The sequence below is a fragment of the Zonotrichia albicollis genome, chromosome 8 (genome assembly GCF_047830755.1).
Source record: "Zonotrichia albicollis isolate bZonAlb1 chromosome 8, bZonAlb1.hap1, whole genome shotgun sequence".
NCBI lineage: Eukaryota > Metazoa > Chordata > Aves > Passeriformes > Passerellidae > Zonotrichia > Zonotrichia albicollis.
The window spans coordinates 3,180,640-3,202,800 of record NC_133826.1 but is presented as its reverse complement, the minus strand read 5'-3'; the positions used below and the strand labels follow the sequence as shown (position 1 = coordinate 3,202,800).

General features: G+C 41.4%; 1 protein-coding gene across 18 annotated transcripts in view; it reads left to right on the top strand.

The window, feature by feature from the left end:
• NFIA (nuclear factor I A) overlaps positions 1–22,161 on the top strand; it is a 346,615-nt gene that overhangs the window by 213,738 nt on the left and 110,716 nt on the right. For 16 of the 18 annotated variants that reach the window (XR_012581251.1, XM_026796580.2, XM_014270796.3 and 13 more), the window contains exon 3: positions 21,481–21,546. The exons of the other annotated variants lie outside the window; for them this stretch is intronic. Coding sequence is in view for 15 of the 16 variants with exons in the window: in XM_026796580.2 (XP_026652381.1) it covers positions 21,481–21,546 (66 nt within the window). In the remaining variant the exon portion in view is untranslated. The remainder of the gene's footprint in view (positions 1–21,480; positions 21,547–22,161) is intronic. 18 annotated transcript variants of the gene reach the window in all.

The window sequence follows — 22,161 nt, the reverse complement described above, 5'->3', positions numbered from 1 at the left end:
GTATTTTTGAACATTAAAAAATACAAATGCTGCCAGACAGTGTAGTCCTTTGTATGGCTGTGGAGTGGAGCCAAATCAGGAGATGTGTTTGCATCCATCCTTTTCAGTGTCATTTGCTGTGTGTTTCCCTCTTTCTTGATTGCCTTCTCCTCTTCTTTGGAGATCAGCACAAAGGCTGAGCAGTTCTCAGTCCTGCTTCAGCCTTCTGAGTGATGTCTTTGCCTGAAAGTCTGGTTTGGGGTGAACTTCACCCAGAAAACGTTTTAATCCCAGGAATTTTCTGTGTCCTTAACAATGCCTAGATCTCATATCCCCTCCATACAAGGAACCATTTAGCCTTCATCCTCACACCTGTACAGCTCCTGGGATAACCTGGCTACACCAGAGTTGTTTAGGATGGAGTTTGAGTTTGCAGATTTCAAACTGAAGGTGTAATTGGAAAGAAGAGACTGCCTTCTGTTTTACAATCTGAATTTAAGTCATGGCAAATAGATTAGGCCATGCTCTTTTCTGTGGTACTGAACATGGTTCCAGATCCTGTGTCCTGAGTAATCCAGCTGGACTGGGTCATCTCCAGAGGGGAAGGGCAGGGAAAGGGCGAAAGGAGAAGAGGAAAGCAAGGAGAAAGGGAAAAAAAAGAAAATATCTGTGATTTACAGAGATTTCCAGGGACAGGAAATATTTTTTCAGTCACTTCTTTGCTTTCAATGACCCTAGTAATCTTAATTTTAAGAGTTGTGTCCTTTTTTATTTAGAAAATATTTGATGTCCTGTAGTCAGATAATGATTCAACTCTCTATGGATCCTGGATGACTGTGACTAAATCTGGTTTTAAGGACGAGTTAAGGGATGATTTGTATGGTTCAGCCACAGCTTGCCTGGTTTATCTGTGGGTTATGGAATTTGCTTCACCAGTGACAGCATCAACAATGCAGGCCTTATTTACAAGAGGTTTATAGTGATACCACAACTGATAGAAATCTCTGCAGTTCCACTGGTTTTAATGGAATTATTCCAGATCTAGTTGCAGATCTGATCTGTTACACAGCACTCCATATTTTAAATTACCATTACAGTTTAGAGGAGTTTAAGTAAATTCTGAGACTCAGTGCATAGTTATCACTGGGAGAAACTATTATGATTAAGATGCAAACCCCCACTTTTCCAGAGTTAAATCAGGATCTATATTTGTTAGCAGCAGCTAGACTGAGTCAGTCACACTGGGGAAGATGCAGAGACACCATATACATTTATTTCCCTCCCCCCTTGTACTGTTTTTAAAGCATTTGCTGAGTTCTGTAGCTCTAATTCAAAATTAGAGGAGTTAAGAGACAGAAACATTTTAAGATCATGTGGTATATTCTCCATCCTGTAAATGCACAAATTGAAGAAATGGTTGCTTTATGAGTAGAACAGAAAGAAATCTTTCAGTTCAGTAAAAACTTCTAAAACACAATAACAGAGCCTGGACTATGTCATATTAGAGAATATATTGCTTACCTCGCTGAAGTAGATTGAGGGTATTCGTGACCACTGGTGAATTCCCTGGTGTGTAGTAATCTCTGATTATTTGCACCTGAAATTCTTCACCAGCATAATGTTCTGTAGCTGAGGCTTATGGAAAGTTCAGTTTTTATTAATTCAACCTTATAAGCACAGTACTTGGTTCACATTCGTGATTACAATTATTTATTTAAGTAGAGAGAGATATCTAAAAAACACTGTGTGGATTATCCTGAATCTCAGAGGGCTCTTTTATATACAATATTTAATGAGCAATCTACTTTGGAAAATAACTAGATTTATTGTGGGTAGCAGTGCTTTATCCAAGTGATGTGATATAAATACAGTGGAAGCCACTTTTAAAATTATTACAATAATAGGAGCACTGAAAGAAATAAAAAAGATTTTTTTTTTTGGTATGGCAAGCCATAAAATGTACAATGGTGCAGCAGAATGAATGAGTGCCTGTTCAGAAGGGAAACTTTCTGTGCACCAGAAGGCTAACTGCTGAAATAATGGAGCCATTCACAAATATATTTTTTTGTGTAGCAAATAATAAAATAGTTGGACAATGAAGTCTCCTCAAGTGCATAATAAATAAAGAAATTAACCACAAAAAAAAAAAAAAAAGAAAAAAGGGAAATAAAATTCCATCTTCAGGATCATGGTTGAATCAATTAGAAAATATTTGTAAAGGCTGATCCTTTGCAAGTCTGTGTGTATGCCTCAAAGGCTGCTGATGCTCACAGGATGGAGCATTTTCTGGACTCTTCAAAGAGGCTGAGCCCCAAGTGAGCATCAGTTTGGGCACTCTGTAAAAAAGGAAATACTTAATCGAACGGGGAGTTTCGATCCAGTCTCTCCCGAGCACATAAATACTCAGCCAGCAATTATTCTCTTGCTGTTCTTCACATTCAGCATTAGTTTTGGGCACTTTTTAGATGTGTTCCATTATCTATGCCTAAAACAGGGGGCCAGTACACTACATTTCTTATCACATTGCATTATTGGCACTGTAGTTAGACCAAGGTGGTATTTTAAGTCTGAATCACAACCTTCAGTGGTTTATGTATTTATTAAAAGACTTAGATGCATTTAATATATTCTTTCCTTCAAAGGTTTGGAACGAAACAGAGTGGACAGAATTACCTTATACTTTTTTTTCCCCATTTTTATTTATGGCCTTTTGGAGGCAGAGCTCTGAAGATTTACACTTGGCAGGAGACTTAGGTGCTGTGCTTGTCCTGCTCCCCTGGTAGGCCTAGTAAATCGTGAGCTCTTCCAGGCAAGGGCTCTCTGTTCTTTGCTTCAACAGAGCTCAGCAAAATGGAGATCTGCAGGGGTACAGTCCTGATCAAAATTAATCCTGGTCAGAATTAGTCTTGGTCACAATTAGTGATCCTGGACTTGGCAGTGAGGTCCCCGTGCAGGGGTGAGGGATGAGCCCTCTCCTGGATCACACAGGAGCCGCCCGTAGGCATTTCAGCAGCTGCAGGAATGGGAAGAGTTTCTGCTTGGATTATGGAACCTGTGTAAGGTTGAGAAAGCTGCAAAGTCAGATATTTGGTGCATTCACCCCTCCAGTGTCCTTGCTTCTCAGTCTCAGCAGTACAGAGCAAATTGTCCTGGAATCTGTCCTGGGTATTGCTCTTGAGTGAGGAGTGGCGAAGAACCAGGGAAGGATTTTGCCTAGTGGGGGAGCACAAGGCAGTCATAATTTATTGCAGGCTTGCCTGTCATGACTAATGGACTCAGCCCCTATTAACTGAGCTGTGGCACCTAAAACGACTATTTTTCTTCAGCTTCTTCCCTCAATTTGGACCAAACCACATACCTTGCAAGAAAGACATTCTTCTTTTTTCCAGGTTAGATTTCTGGGCTGTGAGATGAAGGAGGACTTCAGGGACACAGCCACACCTGCACACATAGGCTGTAGTTGGGGTTACATCGCACCATCACTTCTGCCCAGAAGTTTGAGTTGCAGGGCACATACATAAAAATATAACAGTGTAAACTCTGTAATACCTCTGGCAGTCTTCTGTCTACCTTGCTATTCCTGTTTTGTTTATCCTGCCATAATAAAATTAGTATCTAGCAGAGACTGGGCAAACTAGAGCTCTGCAGAGATGTGCTGAGGGCTGGCTGCCCTTACCTTGGTTAGTCAGGAGAATGGGCATTCCCACCTTATTCATTGGGATGGGCTGGGTACAGCCATGCATCCATAAAATCAGAGCTATTCCACAACAAAGCAATGGGCAGAGTTGGGAGACATTTACAGGAAGGGTCTGTACTTACATGGACTGATTATTTTGGAATTTGAGGTTATTTTGGAACTTCTTCAGGATGAGAGAACTGTTGTAAGAGGATGGGCCAGACTTTCCTCATCACTGAGCATTGTCGGGCGCTGCAGTGCCATGAGGAACTGGGGTTTATAGATAACTTTTTTTTTCAGTTTTAGACACTTATTTTTAGGTTTGGATTTGCTAAATGAAGAAATTCCTCTTTTGGAACCAGCATGAAATAGCCATTTTCTGAGCATGTTCACAAAATTATTTACTCTTGATAGGAAGTTTAAGGGAGGAAAAAAGAAGCCTCTTTTAAAGTCTTACATGTACTTTTCTACCTAGATCGTGGGCTACATAATAATTTTAGGAAGAGAACACAGTTCATATTTGAGGACTAAGTTAAAAAACCCCTGAATGTGAAATTCATAGGACAGAGACATTCCTGCTTTATTCTTATGGTTTGGCATCAAACCAGTCATATGCAAATTTTAGATTGCGCTGCTAAATAGTTAAATAAGCACATCTAAAGGGTGTAAGGTTCCCAGATCCTTCATAACATCCACACACAACTAATTTTATATCTTCTACCAATACATTTCAAATCACTTCTGATTTTATTGTAGAAAATGTCTGAAATTTTAATAAGAAGGACTTGAAAAAGATAGTTGAATCTGGATAAAATATTCATAGATATAAGAACTTCTAGTTCCAGGAAAAGGCTGCTGGGAGCCTTCTTGACTGTTCTTCTAATTTCCTAATTTCTGTTTTCCCTGTTTTCTATGCTGCGTGTTTAAATAAACTCTTCTGGTTCTGTCTTTCACACATCATTGCTTTTTGCTTCAAAGGCTCCTTTTAAAAACTTATTCTTTGGTTTAATTTTCTTTTGAACATGAATTGGGCTTCACCAAACACTCTGTATACAGCTCACACCCACAAAGCCTGAAAGCAGGGTTGATTCTGTCTACATGTAATTTTGTGTATGGAGTTACTCTTTACAGCACTGGCTGACAGAGTTTCTGTTTTCAAAGTAGTTTCCTTCATTGCTCCTTCTTTTATCAGTCCTGTGGTTGGGGCTGCAACTTTTCCTCCCTCGTCTTTGTGGAAAACAGACCACACTCCAGGTTTGCACGGAATCTCTTCCACCATATGTTTTTAGTAATTGTATAGTAGGGGAGGGGAAAAAAAAAATCACTTTTCCCTTGTCAGACATTTCTAGCAACACTTTTTTCGTAAAGGCCTTCATCAGGAGTGGCTGAAATTTGAGCCTATTCATAGAAGCAGTCCTCAGAGAAGGTTAAGTTTGAGAAAGAAAACAGAAAATATGGCTGAGCTGTGATTGAGAAATCCCTCCTGAGCGCGCTGGAGGGAGCGCGGCCTGGCGCGGCGAGCGCCCTTTGTTTGCGCGGCGCTGAGAGCAGCGCGAGGCTCCGCACAGGCCGCTGCCAGCACGGCTTCCAGAGGGTGCCATTTATTAGCCAGCACTCTGCTGCAAACTTTGCTCTGCTCTGGCTCCTTTTTCTGCCGCTGCACCTGTGCCCTTTGGTGGGCAGTGGCTGCGCCTGCTGCCTGCTGCGTGTCGGTGCATCGTGTGGCGCTTTGTGTGCCTCCCTCACTACATTTCCCTACTTCTGATTTGCTTTTCAGCTCTGGGTTTTTATACCTTGTATGGAGGTAAATGTAACTCTCTTGCTGTTATTCCTTATTTCTTCCGAGCTGCCGATGGTGGCAACTTAATAGTAGGGAATAAAGAAGAAAAAATATCCCATTTTAAAAATATAAGACACTCAGTTGACAGAGGCAAACGTGGCACATGCAGGAGGCAGAGGGAAATCAAATGTTTATTTACCTTTTGGGATGAGTTGTTCAGATTGTAGTTAATCCCATTAGAGTAGGAACAATCCTCTTGGATGGTGAGGTCTGCACAGCACATGTGACCTTGGGACCAGTTTGCTGAGGCACCTGTGTCCTTACCTGAGTGGTAATGGGAATTAGTAATAGTCTTAATATCATTAATAATTTGCGTGCTCCAAAGGGTTTTTAGGTATGGGAGGAAGTGATTAAGGAAAAGGTAGAGCTGATTCTTTGCTGTCTTCCCATGGTCTATAATGGGACCAGCACAAGGTCCTATAAATAGCTTTGAACATTTTAATCTGTAACATTTGGTGTAAATCGTAACTTTCAGAAACTTATCTTTTATGTGGTGCAGTTTGCTTTTATGTCCCTACTGTCTAATCTTATCTTCCCATGTGCTGAAATATAAAAATTCATTGCAATTATCTTTCCTGTAGTAAGATATCAAGGAGTTGGTACATTGTAAGGGGACTGGGTTGAAGTACAATCAACACACATTTTTCTGGATCTAAAAATACCAGTGTTCCAAAGGTCAGCTAAATGATAAATCCCGTTCTAAGTGTATATATAATACACATGAATGCACACTATAAATTTGTTTTATAGATTTTCATTGAAGTGCTTCACAGTCTGATGATAATTTCAAAACGTTTCGAGTTTATCTGAGGTCACCGGTACAGCGAGCGAGGAGGGAGAGCCGTGAGAGGCAGCAAGAGGAGGTTCTGTCCCTCCCGGCCGAGGGACAAGGAGCCTTCCTCTTTGGCATGGTGAAAATCCATCCTTGCTCTTCCCTAAGAAGCCACTTGTACAACTTCTCCTGTGGCCAGAGTCACTCCTGTTGATTTTAATAGGAACAGGCCCTTGTATCAGGCTATTGACTTCTCCTTTGTTTCCCCGAGAGCACGGAGGGTGAATTTGTGCAGAGCGCAGCTGCTGGAGTTTGTGCTGCCTTTGCTATGTGGACACTGTGATCCATAACCCACAATTTAACAGCGTTTTTAGCAGGGCAAGCACAGAAATTCTTCTAGAAGTACTCCCAGAGCTCTGTTATCCCCTCTCGTGGTCTTTTTCGTTCCATGGGAAAAGGTGGATGCAACCAAGGCCCTGTAAATAATATAATTTACTTTAGGCATTTTTAGATGCATGAATACTGAAATGGATTTTTTTCTAACATATAAGGAGAGGAGACTTTTATTCCTTTCCAACTGGTGCAATTTGTTCAAGTTTGGTGGTCTCGATATGCCTTTATTAGGAGTAATAGTTAAAAAAGAGGTAGTGGTCAAGGAAACTGAAGGACTCTCATCTGTTTCTCAAAATAATAAGTATATTTAAGTAGACCCAATGTTTCTTGTACCGAACTAAATAAAGCATTCCAGAGTAAAATAAACACATCTTCCCGTTCAGGCTTTCATTGCACAAGTCCTGCTGAAATTCGTGCTAAGAGGGCTTGAGAGTTTCCCTCCCTGCCTTTGGGGATCCCAGTGTCCGGCATTGCGTCCAGCCCGCTCCGTGCTCAGGACAAACACAGCTGGGTGCTCAGGTCTGTGCTCGCAGGAGCTCTGCAAAGAGCTCATCAAATGAGAACGCCTCACGTGCCTCGTCTGCGTGACTGTGAGGAGCAAGCCGAGTTTTAGCTACGCTTTCTGAAGTGTTACAGGCAATACAGTTGCTCTTTTCACTGGATAGTGCTTACTTTTCTTTGGGATCACAAATATTTGAATACAATTATTCAGTCAGCTGGACATCTTTTTCCTCCCATTTCTGCTCGAACAGTAGTAGAATTTAGTGTTGATTTAAAAGACTGTCTGCCTTAAAGCAGATTGCAGAGTTTGCACACTGTGAATTGTAATTAAAGTGTAAGGGGTGCTTATTATGTCAACAACTGGCATGAGAACCCCCGAGCAGCAGGTGACCCCAAACATGTGACGTTTGTGACAGCTAGGATCCTTCTTTCACTGGTTTAGCAATCTGAAAGACCAAATTGAAAGAAGCCCAGAGGCTGTATATTTCATTAAGTCCCAAGGGAAGTGTGGGATACAGCTTCCTTCTGCTTTGCTGGGATGTAGCCAAAAACTTTCTAGAGGCTCTGTTTTTGACAGAGGCTTGCTGAAGGGGGGGAAGAAACCTTCCACCAATCACCCATAGGACCATAAATTTGACATTTCCCACAGTTTCTTTGAGGCACTGATGTTGCTGTGTCAGCAGTATGTCCCGAATCTTGTGTTGTATTGTTTGAAAAGGAACAGTCAAACTTTCAGGGGAGCTGAAATGTTTTTCTTCATTGTCCAACAGCTCCTCTGCTGCAAAAAAAACCCCACAAGGACTGTAAAGCACACCTCTCCAAGCAGGGGCTGCTTTTATCAGCAGTGGGTTCTGTGCACGCTGGCAGAGCATGTGCTGCTCTCTGACGAGGCAGAGGAGTCGATAACATTTCATCCATGTTACAGAGCAGGCAGGAGATTATCAGTTATACCCACACACGACCTGATTGCAGCAATGATAGGGAAAGGATCCTTATGAAAGCGCTGTGCTAAGTCTCTCCCCGCTGTAATTCCAGTTGGGTTATGTCAAGAATTATCTTGGCCCAAAGGCTGAATTATATGGTGCGTAGCACAGCTTGTAATTTATTTTTTAAATAATTCTGAGTTTGGTGTTAAACAAATTCTTTAGCCACAGACCCTGCCGCACAGCCCACCAATCTTTTTGTGGGTGACCTGTGGTGCAGCTGGAAAAGCCATGCTCTTCCTGAGCCTCCACGGGAGAGCAGGGAGCACTTCTCCCTATGGCTCAGAGCAGGAAGGGCTTTTCATCTTTGATAAGAAATTTGACTTATTTTTGTCAAGGGGTTTGAAAAACAGCAAATGTGTGCTCATTCTCTTCATTTGTAGTTTGTTGCCGTCACACACTTATTGATCTGTCCATCCACACTGCCACAGCGTGTCCTGCCAGCTGGTTTGTGTGCTGCTGGTTCCAGATCCTTCCCTTGCTTCGTGATGGTTGAGGGGTTTCCATGCTCCCTACATCAGTTTACATTTATATATGTTTTTAATTAGTGGATGAAAGGTTTAGAAATCTTGACTCCCAAATGTGAGCATTATCACTTCCACTGAGTAAGTGTTTCTGGTCAAGTCACTTAACCTATAGTCCTCATCTGCTTAGAGAGATGCTACAGTAACCAGCATTTTCTAAAGAAAATAGATCAAGCTAGATAAAGATAAAATAAATTTAATAGTACTCCTTTTAGTACTTCTGTTTCAAAGGAGTATTTTGAGAATTATTGTTGATGTTGTTCTTTGATCTTGGATGAAAGATGCTTTAGAAATGTAAAATATCTTTGTTTTTTGTCATCTCAGTGGCTGTGAAATTTTTCTCAGAAATGAAATTTTGGAAAACACATGCAGAAGGTTTCAGTGTAGACCCGGTTGTTTAATTTTTTTTAGTAGACTTTCAGAAACAAAAAAAGTGACTGGGTTGTTTGTGATTACGCATAGCACAGTGTGTCAGTGGAGATGTAGGTAATCTGGATTTCTTCATGCAACTTCCCTCATTTTGACATCATATTCCAGTGCTACTAAAAAAATAATAAAATTACTAAAATGTTGTGATTTTGAGGGTGGTTTGGAGCCCTTCCTGGCCACTCTGTGTGCTGCCATAATTCTCACAGGATTGCATTTTTATTCCTAACCCTACACGGGGAGCCAGTCAGACTCTGGAATTGAGACAGAATTAGGCCCTAAGAAGTGCTGGAATAGAAGCTTTGCCACCTCTCAGCTCTGGCCCAGGGCAGTGGTCGACTTCATGTCTTTGCATTTGATTTCAGTACATTCTGACAAAGACCTGCGAGCAGCCTCTTCCCTGCCAGCAGAGAAATGGGTGAAAATCCTGTTAAAAATGGCAGAGGGAGTAGTTGTAAGTCAATGAGGTGGCTACATTTGGTCTATTTGTAATTTTTGGACGACTGGTTTCTTCTGAAAATCAGCTTCTAAGTGAACCCTTTCCCAAATGTAAGGCTGCGCCTTTAACTTTTTGCAAGGTCTGTTTCTGAAGAAAAAAAAATAAACAACAATACTAATGTTTTGGTCTGGGGAATTTTAGGGGGATTTTTTTTGTTGAACTGAAGTTTTCAGGCTCTGTAACGTACTGCTTGCTAAAAGGCACACTCTACAATGCATTAAGTACAACAGAATATTCCTTTGCAGGATTCCCTTTGTTGCAGACATTATTTATGACATTTCAGTCAATATTTGCATGGCAGACTGTCCAAAATTATTTTGTTTTAGGCACATCACTGATAACTGGACCCATACTCTTTATCATTCTTTTACATTCATTAGTCACTCTGTAGTGTTTTTAACATTTTAAAACACTCATGCAATTCAAAGGAAAATAGATTTCAGCCAAAACGCCTTCAAAATTATCTTTTTTCCTTTGAGTTATTCAGCGATTTTTAACACTTCATATGTTTGATGTTTTTTTCTTTAGTCTCAGCAAGGCAAAGTTTTTGCAGGCTTTGACTATGCTAAAGATAGGATTTTGATAGAAAAAAAAAAGTGAGGTAAACTGAACTTAATGTGAAAATGTTATCAGACGTGGTGTAAGGTGTAGCCAGCCAAAAAACCTGGCTATTTGCCTTCTGTGTAAAAGGTAATTTAAAAAAAAAAATTACAACAAAACTAATTAGCAGATATTCTAATGCAAGAAAATGTTGCTGTTAGTAAAGTTTCTTCAATATGCCAGAAAGCAGATGGTGGCAATGGAATAGCGTTTTCTTTTGCCAGCTTTTCTATATGCTTTCTAAACCTGCAAGAGCTTTTGCTATTCAGTATTCAAATTTCTGACACTCTATGATCTTTTTCATCTTAAAACAGAAATAGAAACTGAAACTTAAAAATGTAATCAAGTCAAGCTGTCTGTTCATCAGATCATAACCATGGCTTTAAAAGTTTGATTAAAATTTCGTCTACGCAGTGTAGTTACGGGTTTGGAGAGCTCTGGACTTTTCTGGTTTTAAATTCCTTCCTCAAAATATGGATTTGCGGCATTGGGACCAAGTGAAAATGGATTTTAGGATGCATTTTCAGAGTCAACACATTATGCTGAATATTTTTTCGGGGGCCAACTATATATACACCCAACCCTTTTCTGTATTTATAGTGATCCAGTGTCCTTTGAGGTGCAGATATAATTCCGTTTCTCCATGATTTATGGTGGTTGGACCTCAGATTTTGCTGTTACTCGTGCCGAGCCTGCAGGATGTTACTTCTCTCCAAGTTTTAACTTTCTCTTCCACTTGCATGGCTTACAAACACAGCAGAAACACAGACCAAGTAGGCTGCCTACCAAAAGGCTGCTTTTTTTTCTGCCCGAGTCTGTGGTGTTGATGCCAACATGATACTGATGCAACAAAACACGTCCCGATTTTTATGGTAATTCTCAGTTCTCCTTCGCAGTCTACAATATTGTGAGAGTAGAAACAGATCCACAGAGCAACAGTCAGTGGCAATTCTTTGTGGGCAGAACCCCCTGACTTTACACTTGGAGAAAGGCTTTGGGCTGATGGCAGTATTTCTGCAATTATTTTGGGGGGAAAAAGAGGCAAAAGGAAAGGAGGAAGGGAAAAAAAGGGAGCTATCGAGCAGCTTTTTCTGCTGCATAATTTTATATATCTGTGTATTTTTGCCAGCAGTTTAATTTTGTATATAGCTTAAGAAAACCTGAAATGGAAATTTTTCACATGCCACGTTGAACTCCTCGCAGTGCACAGAACAAGGAAAAGACATCTGCCAGAAAAAAAAAAAAAAGAAAAAAAAATTTGGCCACTACAACCAAATATGTACTTAAGAGGGACTGAAATGGGAGCCAAGAGGAAAAGTGTCAGGTACATCAAAATAAAAGAGTTGTGAAAACGGGACTGCAAGTGTAGATCCACAATAAAAAAAATAGTACCTAAACTTTGCTTAGACTGCCTCATCTGTAACTTGTTATTAATCTGCTATTGACAGAATCTCCATGGAATATTAGTTCATCTTTTGTTTATTTCTGAAATAGCCACACATATTTTTATCATCAACATTGTTTTTCCCTGTGTGAAACAGAATCATTCTGAATAGAGAAAATGGGTCCATTCTTTGAGATATTAGTTCTTTTTAAGTATTCTTCACTCTGTTGGATGTACAGATTCCTGCTTGAGTTTTCAGTTGATCACAGGAAAATGTTGCACTTGTCCTTTCGAGGAAAGAGAAGCGGGAGAGATTGAAAAAGGAGGAGGTTGGGGCTCGTGCCCAGTTCGTTGGTGTGGTGAAGGCTTTTCTTTGTTTTTGCTGGCTGATGAAGCCTAGAATGGCTGAGGCTGTGGAGAGACCTTGGGAACAGGCACGGACTGAAATGTAGGAGCACGCTGATGGTCCCCACGAACAGCGTGGTTATCCGTGTGCCACTAGAATGGCCAGCTCTGGACAGCAGTTTGTGAAGCATGGGCACATTGTCAAGGGCTTATTTGGCTTTCTGATGGAGGGCAGTTTTGAAAAAAAAAAAAAAAAATCTGCTCTGGAAAATCCAGAGATCCTCCTTGGGCGTGACCTTGCAGCACGGCGCGCCTTGGCCAGAGGAAAGGCGCCAGCTCGCCAGCTCCTGCTCGGGATAAAGGATGAGGATGGGCACTGACGCCAATAGCCTGGGAATACGCAGCTCCCCGCCCAGGGTCCCATAAGGATGAGTTTGTCACAATAAATAAATAACAAGGGGATGGTGGGGGATAGAGATTAATTGGGTGGCTGTACGGCCGCCAATGGAGTCTCACCATATGGTGGACATAATCCTGCTTTGCTGATGGTGGTTTTCTCACCAGGGTAAAACCGCACAAAAGCAGAATGGAGGGTCTTTGACCAAAGCTACCAGATCTGCCCATCACACAGGCTCATCTCCACTTGCCTTTGTAGATGAAGTCAGGCATTGCAAACCAGCTCTTTAGTCACCCTAAATGCTATTGTTGTTATTGTTAAACTGAGATAGAAAATACTCTGGAGAGAGATGATTTCTTGTTTTTCAAAATAACTAATGAGAAAAAGAAAGGCAAGTGAAACAGGAGCCAAGAGTGACTGGAAATATCCCCTTCTAGGTGACTTTGGATCCAATCTACCAGTAATTTTCTACATAATGTAGTTGAAGGCTTCCTAAGTGGGCTCTGCCATTGCCATTGTAATGGCTGCTTTGGTGGGAGGGAGACTTTATTATCCAGAGCTCAGGAGCCCGGCCCTGTGCTTTTTACTCCTGTTAGTAACTGTGCCTCTCAAGGTAAATCACTTAACCTCTATGTGCCTCCTTCATCCCCGCATAAAGTGGGCATAGTTATGCTCACCTTTCCCACAGAGGTGTTGTAAAGCTTAGTTTAATGTTAATAAGCTGTTTTAATTTTCAGGATAAAAGGATGTTCTATAAATATACATTAAAAGTAATAATAGTTTTAATGTATGCCATTATTTTATAACAGTGCTTTTCTAGTTTTAGAATTTTTTTAGTGGTTTGAAATTATTACAGGATCAGTTTTTGTTAATTAAAGATTGACATTGGGGCAAAATTTGTTGAATTGTTCTATAAATCCAGGTCTGTGTGCACTGAGCATGCCCAGAGCTGAGCTCACCTGCACTTTGGGATCATCAGGACGGCCCTTTGGCTTTTAAAACAACTCTTTGATGCATGTGCTCAGAAGTTTGATGGCTTCTAAATAGAATGGTTCAAATATTTCAAAGCACTTGAGATTCGTATAGTGTGAAGCAATTTAAAATTATTGTACTGCAATTAATTTTAAATAACTGAGCACTGCATATGTCTAGAAACCCGTACAGATCCAAATGGAAGCTCTCTAAAAATTGAAATGATTCAATAAATTTAAATCACTCTGAAGAAATGGATGTAAGTGCTGTAAATCATTTTGTGAGGGGGATAAGCAAATTTTTTGCAAGTGAATCTGAGGGTAGAGACTCTAATTAGATTTTTTATTTTGGGGTTTATGATGATGAAATGTAGGTTAATATATATTTCCTAGGGATATGAGGGCAGCTCTTGTTGATCCATATGGTTTCTTGTAGCTCTTACATAGGCTGCTTTTTTTTATTTCCCAAGATTACAGAAACTTAGCAATCCAACTTTGCACATATTTTTTTTCCATTACAAATATCTTTCCCTCCAAATCTGTATAAAAAGACATGAGAAAAATATTGGTCCACAGCTAGAAATGCCAAGTGTATTTTTAAATGCAGCTAAAAAAAAATCCTGCAGAATTAAAATCCTGTGCAGCATGGAAGCTCACATTTTGTGGAGTTGGGCTGCTCAATCAATATGAATTTTTATATACCTCCATCACTGATTCAGGTACAACCTGTATCTGCAGGTAGCAAAGTGGATTATTGCCTGATAGCTGTTCGTTAGCTGAGAGCATGTTCTCTCTCCTTCCCTTACAGATGTATTAGAAAGATGCTATCTAGTTGTAGGGAGGCTGCTAAAAATATTGATGCGAGACCTATTGGAAAGTAATGTCATTTCCATTGGCTCCAGCTCAGCTCCAGGAAAATCCGCGTGCGGCTCCCTCCTCCTGCTGCTGCTGCTCCCTGTGCCGTGAGCCCAGCTCCATCCCAGCTCTGGGGGTGCAGCTCTTCCCCAGTGCCAGGGCCAGGAGTGACAACTTGGTGCTACTCTCCTTCCATTTTACTGTGTCCTCAACAGCACAGGGAAAAGGGGACAGCGTGGTCCCTCTTTGTGGAAGCGCCCGGCTCTGCTCTTGGAGCGCTTCATCCTCAAACGTGGCCACCTCTTGGCAAAGGGCTCCTGAGGGTCTGGCCGCTGGTGTTGGCGTGTCCCAGGTCCCCAGGGTGGGACAGAGCCCTTGGAGGCCGAGGGAGCCCCTCTGCCAGGCTACTCCTGGTCATTGTGCTCTGGGGAGGGAAATTATTTCTGGATTTGCTCCATGGCTTGGTGGGCTTTTCCTGGCTGGAGGAGCCACGGAAAGCAAGAGGGGCCCCTCAGCAGGGTCTTCCTTAAGGCCTTACCTTACTTTTAGACAGTTGTCATTATCTTTGTCTAAAGGTCATGGCTAAATTGAATAAAAGGAAAGCTGTGTGTTCCTGTCGATGCACAATGGCAGTATTGACTTTCGTAATCCAGTTTGCTGAGGGGTGAGAGAATTAAATTAGATATCTAAGCACAGAAATTGAGAGCCTTTGAAAACAAAGATAAGGAGACAGCCTGTATTTTCCTTTTCCTGGGAGCTCTGGGCTCAAGATTTTGCAGGTGTGTCATCTGATCCATGGCTTGCATCGATCAAAACTGTGCCAATGCATATTTAATTAGCAAGGGGACCCTGGATGCATTATGGCCATCATCCCTATATTGAATGGACTGTCAGACTTTCTGAATGCCTCCCCACCCCCCCGCTTCGTTGTTTGGGGAGCTTCTGCATTTTGTCTGAGCAGCTAAAAGTTTCTTTGTTTTTAGCTGGTGATGCATACAGCACCACTGAGGAGAATACAAACAAGTAAAGTCCTAAAGTGTTTATTTTGTCTAGGAAAAAGGGCTGAACCAATTTGAATCCTTTGGGTAACGGATTTTTGTATCTCTTGGAATTAAAAAAACACAGTCGCACGATGTTTACTTTAAGAATATTTTATTATAACAAATAAAATCTGTGCTGTGGGATTTCTTAAGGAAGCCTTTGATGACAATTTGAATTAAGTCAAAATTAACGTTTGCTACTGCAAAGGAATAAATAGAAAATGTTCCAGAAATGAATCAGTAAGCAGGAATCAAAGGCTGTAAACTGTTTTAAAAACAAACATTTAGAAGTGAATCAAATACTTGTTTGTAATATCAAGGAACAAATATGGGAATACACAGATTCCCCACATTCTAGGCTATCACACGATAGCAGTAAATCATTTATGGGCTTGTGAGAACAAAGAAAGTTGATTTAAAATGAAACCATTTTGATACAGCTTTAGGGTCTCGGTGAAGTTTCGCCTTCTTATTCCCAGCGAGGAGGGAAGTGAGGGGGAATTTCTGCAGCCAAAAAAAAAGTTAGGGAGGGAGTTGTGGAGATCTTTGTTTGCGTCCACCTTGGTACAAAGCCGGCCCAGCAGACAGAGTGTTGCCTGATAAACAGATGTAATACACAAAGTCTGCTTACAATACCGAGCAACAGACTGTGGGCACATGTTTTGGGCTCATTCAAACTCATCAGCATAGTCTAGCTGGCTGTTTTGTTGCTAGTCTGCTTACGGGGTAGCTTAGGAGCGTCTTACTGGTGAAGTAACAAGGAGGGGTTTTTTTGCCACAAAAGTTTTGTGGCAGGGGCTGATGGGAAAATCATTTGCATACATCTTGTTACAAAGGCTGACTACTTCCTGGCTTAGACAAAGTGTTGCCTGATAAACAGACTTAACACACAAATGTCTGTCTGGAATAAACAACAGCAAGCTTTGATTTACATTTCCATTATCAAAGATAATCTCTTTCCCAGTGTACAGGAATTAAGGGTCCTCGCCTTATAAAAAAGAAAAACCAGGCTGGCACCACAGGGATTTTACCAGTGCAGAACCACATTGGGGAGCCGTGGGATGGAGTGTACAGTGCAGGGGTATGGAATAAAACTGGGAATCTGGTGCTGGTGTGTACATGTGTGATGGTGAGGTAGATGATAATGAAGCACTTTGAACTCCCTATAAAAGTTGACTTAAAAGCAATGACTGGAGTAAAATGGAGAGCCAGGCCTTCCTTTAAAGAAATCCTAGTAGCCACCAAAATCGCTGTAAATAATAATTGTAGCATATATGGAGTGACCCCTATGTGTTTATATTATAATGTATAATGAAGGGAAAGTGAGTGTAAAAAAGCCCCAGTGCTGGTGCTGGTTTCTGTTTGTAAATCCCTTAAGCTCACCACATAAGACTATATAAAAGAGCATGATTTCAATTTTTTTTTTAATGTATATAAATCTTTGGTAGAATCCATGCCCAAAATTATAGATGAAAAATTTATTGCATGAACACAACCCAGCCATATAAATTTTTTATTACAAATAGGGCTCTGAAACTTGAATAAAATATGCCAGTTTATTATACAGTATTCCCCCCACCCCCAAAACATGATATGAATGGAAAATTTAGCTTGTGCACTTCTGTGGTGCTCCTGTGAGGTTCTGGGCTGGTGGAGGAGGAGAGGACCCTGCTGTATTTCACTGCAGAGCAGGCTCAGCATGGGCAGTGGCGGTGCTGCCCTGCTCATCTGGCACCCCCGGTCATTTTTTTCCTGCACTGTGTGGGGATCACCTTTACTGTTTCCAGGATAGATGTGTCTGCACCTGTGGTAGCTCACGGGCTGCTCAGAGGCTCAGGTTCTGCTGGGGAGTGCTCTATAGAGGCAAAAAATGATCTTGGCACGCACTCACTGGGTCTGCGCAAACCAGCAGACAATGAGGAGGGTCACTGCCACCCCAGTGAATTCCAGGCTGGATTCAGCCTGCCCTGGAAAACACAGTGTGTTTTTGGGAGCTCTCCACAAAGTGTCCCGTCTCTCCCCAGTCAGGTGGCCATGGAGTGGTTTAGCAATTGCAAGTGCCATGGCACTCAAAAGAGGCTTTTTTGGTGGAGGAGTGCAACAACACTTCACCGTCTGTGTCACGGTCTACAAAAAAGAACAACATTGTCAGTCTGTTGACATTGGTGCTGTCCACGGGCCAGACTTTCCTGGGAAGGTTTTATTCTTTCCAAACAATGGAGCGCTCCCTTCCAGTGCCGCCAGCCCTGCTTCCCTGCAGCCGCCGTGCAGCCCAGCTGGAGCTGTGCTCCTGCTGCAGCTGAAAGGGAAAACTGCAGCCTGAGAAGTCCAGAGCTTCCGTCCCGGAGCTGGAGGTCCCTGCCTGCATAGGGTTTGGGATCAGGCAGATCTGGGGCTGGGTCCTGCTGAGGTAGCATATGCTTAAGGAACAGATCCAAAGAGGAACAGAGAATAGAGACGTGAGAAGAAATGCTACTTTGAAAAACTAGCCTGTTTTGTTGTTTGCGTATTTTTTTTTTCCTTTATCCCTTAATCATAATTGATTCTTGGAAGTGGAGAGTAAAATAGCTTCAACATGTTTTTTTGATCCTGTTTGCCACGGTTGTGGTTGATACCAGATCCCCTTGAGCTTCTCTTGACCAATAACCTTGAGCCCAGTGCACAGACTCACTCAAACCCCAGCTAGCTCAGGGTTAAAAAATTCCAGCCACTAACTTTTCTCTAACTAAAAAAGCCCCCAAATAAAACCCATTGTGCTATTCAAGGTTAAGCTTCCTTAAACATAAAACTAGATTCCTTGGTGATTTTTTTTTTTTTAATCAGCAATCTTAATAGTGGTTCCTCACTATAATATTTCCAACTCCATCTGAAATCATTTAAATCCTCCCCTTAATAACATGCACTTTATTGTAATATACAGATTCTTTGGCTTCCTACCAGCCTTAGCTTAAGGCACCAATGAAACTCGTTGCCGCAGGGGGCCGTGGATTCAAGAGGGGCTCGCATCTACTGTATATTTTGTTTTGTATGTTTTCCAATGGCTCTAATTATTGCAGGTGGTAGAATTTAACTGGCAGTGTTGTTGCTGAAGAAAATAGGCATAAAGTGTGTACTGTTTTGCAGAGTGGCTATCAAATATATAGAAAAGAGAAAATCAAATGAATTGTTAAACTGCTCTATAGTAAGTGATTTTATTGATTTAATGCAAATGCTTATGAAAACGATCTTCCATTTATATCAATTATGTATGGGCAAAAATTAATTTATTCCTCCGGTCACCTGTTTGGCTAACTGACTCAGCAGGACAGACATTCCCCCTCCTGTCGTAGCCGAGCCCGCAAAACACTAAACGTTCAGAAAACTGGAATTTGAAAGTTTCCATGTGCAAAACAACAAAAAAGCCCCGACAGGAGTTAGTGCCAACTGCTGAAAAAGCAGAGAGCGAGTGGTGGAGGCTGAGCAAGACTCCCTCGTCCTAGGCAAGACTGTAAAACACAACGGCTCTGATTTTGCCAATCCCTTAACCATGTGGCGGCACATTTATATGTGCCGGATCATCTGCGGCATCTGAATAAAATCAGGGAAGCAAAATTCTGCATATAAACATTTTGGCTAAGTGCCTCAACTCAGTCTTCTTATCTGGGGTTTCCACAAGATGCCACCTTGCATAACAATGCTGAGCACACGCTTGCCCAGTCCATGTTTTCGGTAGCCTCCCGTGATCCCCACCGCAGGATTGAGTGGCTTTAATTCCACCTCGTCCTGTGTTTTACTGCCCTGCGCCTCTCCACGAAGAATAGTGCTTAAAGCTGTGTTGTCTTTCCCTGGGAAATTAATATTTAATTTCAGCAGAAGGGGGTGGGTTGCGGGGAAGCAGAATTAGGAAAAACGCTATGGTGGCGATAAAGGGAGAAAGTTAAAGCTTCGGCGTGCAAACAAACGTCCTACGGCCAGTGGAGCCCCTCTTGTGCCACCAGCCTTGGTGTTGGAAAAACAGCACTCGAGGCAGACAAAAGTACTTTGTTTGTTCCTCCCAAGGCAGCCAGGAGCAGCTCGGGCTGTGCGTGCTGCCCACCGGCTGCAGGGCTGTGCTGGAGCCAAGGTGCCAGCGCCGAGCCCGGCTCCCGCGGCCGCCACCGCTGCCCTCTCGCCGCCTCCCTGGCACGTTCCAAAATTTTGGGAAAGGGAAACGGGCTCCCAGTCCCACATTTCAGCAGGAGCTTCTCCAAATCTATAAATTTTTGTGGAATTCCGAGCCTACTTGAAACATAAAGCCCAAACTCTGATTGAGCCATGGCTGGCTGGAGGGAAAGTAAAACCTAAAAAATAAGCAAAAGGCTGATGCCCGCCCTGTAAAATGAAATCCATTGAATGTTGACTTTGAACGTTAACTAAATATTTTACATTCCTAATATTTTACCTTTGTTTCTACCTTTGCGATATCGGAAACGCGAAACTTCTTGCCAAAATCCAGAATACAACAGCGCTGTGCGTTACCCCCATAGTGTATCTGCTGGCACTGATTTCAGCTTCGGGGAGAGATTATTCAGTAGATCACTATTTAAAACAAAATTGCAGAAGTGAGGATTTTTTTTTCTCCCCTTTAGCTTCATTGGCAAAATTATTAAAAATAATAAATTCAAAAGAGAGGAAATAGATTCTGTGACATACTGGGTATATATCACTTTTTAGGGAAATTTAATTGATTTCTAATAGAAGTATCCTGTCTGAAGCTTTCTTCGCTAAATATTCTGAGTGGTTATATTCTGAAATTCATCAAGTTTTGTTTTGTGGGTGCTTTTTTTTTTACTTGTAGTTTTTAATTTATACAAGATTGTCCTCTAAGCTTCTGAATGATACCTAAAGCAGACAGTCAGCAGGTAAAAATATAATTTGAATATTTAAAATAGGCATTTTCTTTATAGTGCTCTGCGGTAATTAAAATCTTCATTTGCTTAAAAGCAAGGAACCTTTTTAAAGCAATAAATTAGCATTGCTTGACCCAAGGTCACTAGTAGTACTGCTTCTTCCAGCACTATTAATACCTCAAAGAAAAAGAAGGGGTGGTGTTATGACTCTGTTGCAATAGAAGTAAGATTTTCAATTTAATCACAGTTAAGTGTCGTGACCTTTTGATCTTGCATTGACTTCTCACTGAAATGTGGTCAAATTTCAGACAGCTAGTTCCAAACTCTGCAAAGTCAAGGTGAAGTCAGAAAATGGGTTTGCCACGATGAGGGGTGGTGTTGAGGCATTAGCAAGCGGTTTCGTCGCCTAAGTTTTGTTTCACAGCAAAAACTTTTTCTACAGGATCAATAAATTACAGAACAATTTCTGGGGAAAGGAAAAACAATGTATTAATTGCACAAAAACAGTTATTTGAGGGATTTCTTAAAAAATATTTTTTCCCACAGGTAAAGGGACTTTTTTTTTCCCAGTCCATAGTGACAGAAATAATTAAGAAGGAAAATACTGTTTGACTAAAGCTTCCACTAAGAATAATTTTTGGACCAAAGAGCGATCATCTTCACATAAAGTAGAGTTAATAACGTGTAAAAAATGCAAAACGCTCATATTTACACACACCCTTTTATAGATCATTTTATTATTTTAGGCAAATAAATTTTGCTCGTTGGAGAGTGTTAGCTGGGAGGTTTGTGGGATTATTTACACAAGTTCTAAAGCAGGTCACCCGGTATCTGGACTCACTTATCCCACTGCAAATCACCACCAGCACCGAGCGTTTTAGGGATCTTGTGGTGCTGTAACCACTGCGAAAGCACGCCAAAAAAATCAGCTCTTCCCTCAGTTTTGCAGATTTTGTTCCAGAAATGTGTAGCCAACAATCTCCCCGACTATGTAGGGTTGCTAAGTTACCTTTCTATGCCTGCTTGGAGATATGTTTTGAGACTTTACTATGTGTTGGAGTAAGGCTCTGGTTTGTATACAACATAGAGGCTGCATTATAAAAAAACATGTAGGAGAGTCATTTAAATATGCCTTCTTTAAAAAGAAGGATTCTCAAAGCTTAATTTATGCCAACACACACACACCCCAAGCACTCTGTGTAGTGCCACAAACAAGATTCCCTTTTTTAATTTTTTCTTTTTATTTTTTTCCTTTTTTTCTGGCTAGCAAACGTATTACCTAGGCACGGGACTTTTGCCATTATCATGTCCTAGTGCAACACTCCTGTCCTCAGTTTGTACTCTCAGCCTTTTGAGGAAGTCTGGCGCCTCTGATCTATTTTCCACAGCAGACCCTGTAATTTTTGGCTGTATTTTATGTTTTTCAGATTCAAGTCAATCTGAAAGTCCCAGCCAGCCAAGTGAAGCTGATATTAAGGACCAGCCAGAAAATGGTAAGTTCTTACCTGCTGCTCCTGCTTTGGGATATTAAAACAGCCCATATTTATAAAGATTTTTTTTTTCCCATGTCTAATATAAAAAGATGATTCAGAATAATTGACATGGGTTGGCTACAAATAGGTTGTGCACTCTCCTCATAGTTAAAATGCTACTGCTTCACTAATCTAAGGTAGCATTTCTTTGTCCAGTCCTGGAGAGACACTTTTTTTTTCCCCCCCTTTAAAATTAATTTTAATTAGGGAGATGCCATCAAAGAGCCTGCTGTATGCAACCCTTATCCTTATTCCTCCATAGCAAAGGCTTTCAGTCCCTGGGCCTTGAGTCAAGATATTCAGGGGTGTAGATACAACAGGAAAACAGATCAGGGAGGTTCAACCACAGCTCCTTGGTGCTTCTCTCCATATTCTCCAGTGGCAGTGGCTGCAGTGGAAGCATTAGAAGAACTTGCACTTTTGGGAAAACTCATATTCTCTGCATTCAAAGTGGAAGCGATGGCTTCTGCTGGACCAATGGCTTGCTTTGTGAAGCAGCCTGGAAAACAAAAATCATTCAGTAATAGCGGATTTCTGTGGATTTCTGTATGTGAAAAGATGGCTATGTGTGTAATG